Here is an 8,247-nt window from a genome sequence, read left to right as displayed (position 1 = left end):
TGAAATTAGACCCCATCCCTCACCATACACAAAAATCAACTCAAAATGGATTAAAGACTTAAATATATGACCTGAAACTATGAAACTACTAGAAGAAAACATTGGAGAAACACTCCAGGACATTGGTCTGGGCAAAAATTTTTTTGTGGAAGACCTCAGAAGTACAGGCAACCAAAGCCAAAATAGACAATTGGGGTTCCATCAAGCTAAAAAGCTTCTGGAGAGCAAAAGAAACAATCAACAAAGAGATAACCCATAGTGTGAGAAAATATTTGCAATCTATTTATGTGACAAGGGATTAATAACCAGAATAGATAAGGAGCTCAAACAATTCAATAGGAAAAAAAATCATATAATCTAATTTAAAAATGGGCAAAAGATCTGAATAGACATTTCTTAAAAGAAGACATTCAAATGGCCAGCACATATATGAAAAACTGTTCAACATCATTAGTTATCAGAGAAGTACAAGTCAAAATTACAATGATGTATAATCTCCCCCCAGTTAAAATGTATTGTATCCAAAAGACAGGCAATAATGAATGCTGACGAGGATGTGGAGAAAGGGGAACCCATGTACACTGTTGGTGAGATGTAAATTAGTACAGCCACTATGGAGAACAGTATGGAAGTGCCTCAAAGAGCTAAAAATAGAACTATCGTATGACCCAGCAATCACACTTCTAGGTATACATTCAAGAGAAAGGAAATCAGTATATTGAAGAATATCTGCACTCCCATGTTTATTGCAGCACTATTCACAATAGCCAAGATTTAGTACCAACCTAAGTGTCCATCAATGGATGAATGGATAAAGAAAATGTGGTACACAGACACAGTGGAATATTATTTAGTCATAAAAAAGAATGAAATCCTTTTCCTTTTGAGAAAGTAGGCAAAAGACATGTCTATCTTCAAAAGAAGATAGACAAATGGCCACCAAAATGAAAAAATGCTCAACATCATTAATCATCAGGGAAATGTAAATTAAAACTATTAATACAATGAGATACCACCTTACCCCTATCAGAATGGCCATTAATAAAAGTCAAAAAACAATAGATGCTGGCATGGATGCAGAAAGAAAGGAATGCTTATACAGTATTGGTAGGACTGCAAATTAGTACAACCTCCATGGAACACAGTATGGAGATTCCTCAAAGAAATAAATGTAAATCTACCATTCGATCCAATAATCTCACTGCTGGGTATCTACCCAAAGGAAAAGAAGTCATTTTATGAAAAAGACACCTGCACTCAAATGTTCATCACAGCACAATTCACAATTACAAAGATGTGGCATCAACGTAAGTACCCATCAATTCACAAGTGGATAAAGAAAATATGGTATATATACAAGGGCTGTCCAGAAAGTATCCAGCTATGTAACCATTCTCATTATATTAACAATGGCTGGCCGCTTTCTGGACAGCCCTCATATACACCATGGGGTACTACTCAGCCATAAAAAGGAATGAAATAATGTCTTTTGCAGCAACTTGAATGGAACTGGAGACCATTATTCTAAGTGAAGTTTCTCAGGAATGGACAACCAAACACCATATGTTCTCACTAATAAGTGGGAGCTAATGACAGGTACATATGGACACAGACACAAAGAGATGTAAAGGACATTGGAAATCAAGAAGCGGGGAGGGTGGGAGGGCACGTTAGGGATAAAACTTTACCTATTGGGTACAGTGAGCACTGTTCTGGTGATGGGCGCACCAAAAACCCTGACTTAAGCATTGTGCAACCTAACCATGTAACAAGAACGTTTGTATCCCCTTAATATTTTTAAATAATGAAAACAAAATGTAGTACATATGTCCAATGGAATATTATTTGGCCATAAAAAATGAAATCCTGTCATTTGCAACAACATGGATGGAACTGGAGAACATTATGTTACATGAAACAAGACAAGCACAGAAAGAAAAATTGTGTATGTTCTCACTCATATGTGGGAGCTAAAAATTAAAACAATTGATTTCATGGAGATATAGAGTAGAATGATGGTTACCAGAGGCTGGGGTGAGTTTCAGTGACAGGGAGATAAAGCAGGGATGATTAATGGGTACAAAAATATAGTTAGAATGAACAAGATTGGGTACTTGATAGCATAACAGGGTGAGCATAGCCAGCAATAAGTTATTGCATATTTTAAAATAACTAAATAGTGGAATTGGAACGTTCCTAACACAAAGAAATGATAAATGCTTGAGGTGATCGATATCCCAATTACCCTGATTTGATTATTGCATATTTATGCCTATATCAAAACATTACATGTACCCCATAAATATAAAGAAATATGTACTCATAATAATTAAAATATTAAAAAATAGCAAAACTATGGAATCAACCTAAGTGCCCACCAATAGGTGAATGTATAAAGAACATGTGGTATATGTACACAATGGAATATTATTCAGCCATAGAAAAGAATGAAATCCTGTCATTTGCAGCAACATGGATGGAACTGAAGACCATTCTATTAAGTCAAATAAGCCTAACACAGAAAGACAAATATTGCATGCTCCTACTCATATGTGGGAGTTAAAAAAATGGGCCTCCTGAATATAGACAGTAGATTGGTGGCTACCAGAAGCCAGGAAGAGGAGAGTGGTGCGGGTGATGAAGGGAAAAAGAATATAAATGTATGTATAGCTACTGAACTGTGCACCTAAAATTAGTAAAAATGGTGAATTATATTTATTTTTAGTTATGTTTTATGACTAGAGATACAGCTTTCCTTTTGGTTCCATGATACGAATCATCTTTTTCGAACATATTTCAGTAAAAAATATTGTGATGTTAATGGAAAGGTGAAGAAAGGAGAGTAGAGGTATTACAGGATGTCAATAGGGCAGATATCATCGACGGTTTCTTACTGAATCTTTTCATGACACTTTTCAGAAAACAAATTCACCTTCCAGTCTGGAGTTCATCCTACAGATGCCATGCAGATGGCCAGCATAGCAGTGGCCTTTGTGCGTCAGGTGCCAGATGCACTCCTGTCATCCACTCACAGGGCTATTTCAGTTCCCTCTCCTGTGGCGTTCCGTAAGAAAGCTAAGCTACGCTCTAAGAAAATTACTTTAGCCAACCCTGCTTCCTCTCCATAGCCTTAAGTCCTTCTCACATTCTGTTTGGCACATGTTAAACGCTCAGTAAATATTTGTGGAATGAATGAACGAAAGCACGAAGGGATTAGAATGGATAGAGGAAGGGGTGGTCAGGGGCACTGCGCTAAGGCAATCCAACATATCCAAGCAATGATAGGTTAAGCTTTTCCGTGGGCCCAGAAACACTTAAGGTCCCCCTGGATACGACTTCTACTACCCCGGGCTGTGCTTGGGTGGCCATTGTCAAGGTTTGCCGCAGGAGCAACCGGCCAGCCTCCTCCTGGCTGTCGTATTCTCTGTGTACCTCCAGTCATACATTTAGTCTGCTCCGGCTCTTGCTCAGTGATAGGAGTAAGAATCACCCGTTTTGTAATATTCTGGCTTAAATCATACGCAACTATACACGCACTGTATGTGAACTGTCAAACCGTTACAGGGCAAACATCTGAGTGGCCGCCACATAGGGGAACTGAGTGAAACCTAACCAGCTCCCCAGGAGCCCACTGTGCCACAGACTGTGTTTTCCAAAGATGGCCACGCCAATATGTCCCCTCTCTCATGCTGTTATAAAAAGCTGCCACCTCCACCACCATGAGATGCAGTTTAATCACCCTACTTGAATCTGAAAGGGCTGCTGACTCACTTCTAATCAATAGAGTATGACACAAGTGACTCATCACGACTTCTGAGTCCTGGTCATAGAGGGTGGTGCAGCATTCAGCTTGTTTACTGCTGCAACGCTCCTGCTTGGAGCCCGACCCACAGGGTGTGAAGCCTGAGTACTGCGAGGACTGCTGTGTCAGGAGGATGTCAGCCTACGTCCATGGAGAGGTAGCAGGGAGGCCCTGCACTCCCCACCTAGTCTTCCAGTCCTTTCGATGCCAGCGCTGGGCATGTCAGTGACTGAACCTTCAGGTGGTTCAAGGCCCAGCCAGTCAGGCTTTTGCAGCTGAGGTCACAGACTCATGTGAAACGCGTCATATCCACTGTGGCCTTTCTGAGCTCCTGATGTTAAAATGCCACGCATAGGGTAAACTGGTTGTTAGCTTATGGACTAAGTTTGGGGCGGTCTGATACCTAGCAAGAGTAATAGGAACATAGACGAGTTCCCCACTCAAGTCACAAAGCCATCCCTCCTCCATGGCGTTAAACTCTAACTGATCCTTGCTTAAATTCTTTCGTTGCATTTCTTCCGGGTTTGCCCCACTGCATATACACGCCCCCCTAAGCAATCCAGTGTAGTATTTTCTGGATGACCTGATAGGAGGGGTCTGGGGACCTCAAATCAGTAGAAAGGAGAACATAGGCATTCATTGATAAGCTAGTCCACCCAAGGCACTGTCTTTACCCTGAAAATAAAAACTCTATTAGTCATTAATGTGATTTACAGAAGATGAAGTTGAAGAATAGTTTCAGCACTTCCAGGCCGGGCACGGTGGCTCACACCTGTAATCCTAGCATTCTGGGAGGCCGAGGAGGGTGGATCGTTTGAGGTCAGGAGTTCGAGACCAGCCTGAGCAAGAGCAAGACCCCATCTCTACTAAAAATAGAAAGAAATTAGCCAGGCAACTAAAAATATAGAAAGAATTAGCCAGGCATGGAGGCTCATGCCTGTAGTCCCAGCTACTCGGGAGGCTGAGGCAGGAGGATCGCTTGAGCCCAGGAGTTTGAGGTTGCTGTGAGCTAGGCTGACCCCAGGGCACTTGCCCCGGGCAACAGAGCGAAACTCTGTCTCAAAAAAAAAAAAAGCACCTCCATACAAGTTATATAACTAGTATGTAGCAGATTCCAGATTCAAACACAGATACTGTGTTCCCAGAGGCAGGATGTGTACCCACTCTGATAATTCCCCTCATCAAAATTACAGGGCACCCTGGAGAACTTTTCCCTATTATAAAAGCCAGAGACACCACTACTTTTGCAAATAACCTAAGACCAAATAATTACAGCCACCAAACCTTCCCTATAGTAAGCGGTGTTTTATGTATAAATCAACAAACAAAATTTCCTCTCAAAAATTATTTACTAATTTCTGTATACTTAACACATGTACAAGATAGGTATTTCAAAAGATTAAAGGGGGCACACATTACAAAGACATCATTCTCTTTCCTGTCTTAACACCCTTCCCAGAGAGTTACTAAAACAAAACTGAAAAAAAAAATACTAACACATCATTTGGTCAGTAAAAGCAATGAAGTATGCAATCCTGACAAATCTTAAAACATAATTTAAGAACATACTCAATAAACAACCTAGCTAAGAGTAACTCAGCCACTAAGTAGTGAAAATCTTGAGTGTCCACAGGGGGCGCGCGCGCGCGCGCGCGCGCACACACACACACACACACACACACGGAGTAATCAATGGAAAACATCCTAATAAATGTTTACAAAACTGGATGTACCTGTGCTAAACACCAGGTGCAACTGTTAGAAACAATCCTGTACACGATAGCACCAAAAACGTACAATACATAGGAATAATCTACAAGTGATTTGTGAGAACTGTACGAAGGGTAGTAAAAGTGAGTGACACAGAGGATGGCTTGAGAAAGTAGAGACGGTCCTTGCTTAGTGGATTGCAAGATTATCGTTGTACACAGACAAACGTGTGTTCAGGTTTTGGATCAGAAGCGAGTCCGGTGCACATTACTGGAGGGGAAAGGAAAACACTGGAAGAGAAGCTCAGAGCAACACAACAGGTTTGCAGTTCAGAAACAGAGCTCTTTCACACAATATTTTTTTTTTTTTTTTTACAAGGACTGCGGAGATTCCCCGGAGGGGCGCCCGGGGGCCTGTTTCGGCCCCAGTCACTGCTCCTTTTCCAGAGGACAGGCGGGGGCTGCCTGGGTGGACGCGTTCTGCGTGGTCTTGTGCTCCTTGGTGGCCTCCTGCTCCTGCTCGCCACCGTCGACTTCCTCGACGACCACGCTGCGCACGGTGCCGGCGTCCAGGCAGTGCGGGGCGACGCCGTACACCCGGGGGTCAGAGACAGCTGCGTGGAAACTCTGCACCCCGCACCTGCGGCAGAAGCTGTGCAGCGCCGGGTGCGTGTTGGATCGGTAGGTGACCATGCTCTCCGCGCCCTGGAGGAGCGTGAAGCGCGCGGCCGGCACCAGGAAGTGGCGGTGCTGCTTCTTCTTGCACAGCCTGCAGCTGCAATCCAGCACGCGCAGGTCTGCGGGGGCCCAGGCCGCAAAGCGGACCGCGCCGCAGTGGCAGCCCCCGGTGTGATACACCAAGCCCGGGTACTCGAAGGTGTCCAGCAGGACCTTGGCGGCGCCCTCGCAGCTGAGGCCCCGCAGCCTCCTGAACGTCTCCCAGCGCTCGCGCTGCGCGCCCAGGTCCAGCTCCTGGGGGGACGCGGCGGGCGCCAGCGGGTTCGCGGGTGGCGCGGGGGACAGCAGATCTTTGAGGCGGGCCTCCCGGACCCTCCGCCACCAGCGCTTCCGCCGCGACCTTCCCCGCCACCTCTTGGCCGCCGCTCGCTCCCTCCCGGCCGCTTGGCTCCCGACCCCGACCCCGACTTGGACACGGGGACACCGCGGGCGGCTGGCGCCCATGACCGCGATGGCTGCGCAGGCGGCGGGAGACTCCCCGGGCCGCTTTCGCCTCCGCCGCCGAGCAGTCGCTCGGTTCCTCACTCTGCCCATGGCGCTCGCAGCCTGCCAAGCGTGTGCCCCCCGCCCCTCATTTCCTACTCAGTCACTGGGCTGCCTCCTTGTCTGCACCAGCAGGATTGGCCACGTGTTGAATGTGCTGCAGAGAGACCCTTCCCTTGACCCTATCAAAACAGCCTTTGCTGGCCCCAAATGCGGTCTGCAGGGCGTCATTCATTCAGGAGCACTTACTCTCATTTCGGGTCAGTCATACACAAATACAGTCACCGGCATATGGAGACCTTTGCTCTGACAGGGACAAGAACAGGGTGCTCTGGGAAGAGACAGGAAGGCCCCCAGGGGAGGGCTAATTGGAGGAGTGGGTGGCAGGGGCCGGCAAAGAGTCCTCTTAGTCTTCCTGGAGGATTGATTCTTTTATTGCGATGTAATGTTTCCTTATTAACTCAATTTTCTTTGTGATGAAGTCTACTTTAGCTACTAAATTAATAGGCCTACTCTGGCTTTTGAAAGGAACGTTTCCGTGATGTGGCTTCTTCCATCCTTTTCCATTTCATTTACCTGCATCGGTTGAAATGGATGTGAGTGTCACACAAACCTGGTGTGGGTAGGTCGTGATTCTTCCTGACTCTGCCAATGTCTGCCTGGGAATCCACGTATTTAGTTCACTTCCATGAGGGTCATGACTGCTGGGCTGCTGTTTAAGTTCACCAACTTATCCTTTGTTTTCTTTTGTTTCCTTTGTGTCTGATCCATCTGTTCCTCCTCTCTTGCCTTTCTGTGGCTTACTTGAACACTTTACAGGATGTATCTTGATTTCTAAGAAGTGTTTCTGAGTGTTTTGCTCTGCAAAATTGTCTCCGTGGTTGCTCTGCAACATACAGTGGATGTATGTTACTTATCACGGCCTGCTGGTATCCAGTTTTCATCACTTCAATAGAAGTGTGGAAACATTAGGTCCAGGGAGGCACCTCATCTTCCTCACTTTTCAACAAAATGGCCTGGAGCATCTGATGACTTTATAATTTTTGTTTTAATGCTCTAATATGTCTAGCTCAATTCACAGGGAAAAGGGTGGCTGAATGTATGTTCCCTACAGATGTTTCTTGTTTATGACACGTTATTCCTTTCTGATACTCCTGGAGTCCTTCTATTGTTTCCTTTCTATTTTAAGCAAAGACCTTAGCCATTCTTTCAGCAAAGGTCTGCTAGTGAGAAAATCTCCTAGTTTTCCTTTCCCTGAGGATGTCTTGAATTCCTCTCCATCCATGAGGGATGGTGTCCCTGCATGAGATGCAAAATTCAGGATTGACAGTACTTTGTTGTCAACACTTGCAGATGTATTTATCCTTCCTAATGGCTCCTGCTGCTCAGACGAGAAATTGGCCTTTCCTTAAGTTGGGGTTGCCCTATAATCTCGGCACCATTTTGTTCTTGCTGTTTTCAATGTTTATGAGCTCCAAGAGATTCATGAGAATGTGTCTTGGCGTGGATTTATTT

At 44.9% G+C, this 8,247-nt stretch overlaps 1 protein-coding gene across 1 annotated transcript; it reads right to left on the bottom strand.

The window, feature by feature from the left end:
• Positions 1 to 5,940: 5,940 nt before the first annotated feature.
• Positions 5,941 to 6,783, bottom strand: LOC138378104 (centromere protein V-like protein 3). Its single transcript, XM_069463397.1, has one exon. It carries the CDS (start codon positions 6,781 to 6,783, stop codon positions 5,941 to 5,943), a length of 843 nt encoding a protein of 280 aa, XP_069319498.1.
• Positions 6,784 to 8,247: the final 1,464 nt, after the last annotated feature.

This window comes from Eulemur rufifrons, chromosome 30 (assembly GCF_041146395.1).
Source record: "Eulemur rufifrons isolate Redbay chromosome 30, OSU_ERuf_1, whole genome shotgun sequence".
NCBI lineage: Eukaryota > Metazoa > Chordata > Mammalia > Primates > Lemuridae > Eulemur > Eulemur rufifrons.
Note: the sequence above shows the minus strand (reverse complement) of the source record. Positions and strands in the feature narration are given on the sequence as shown.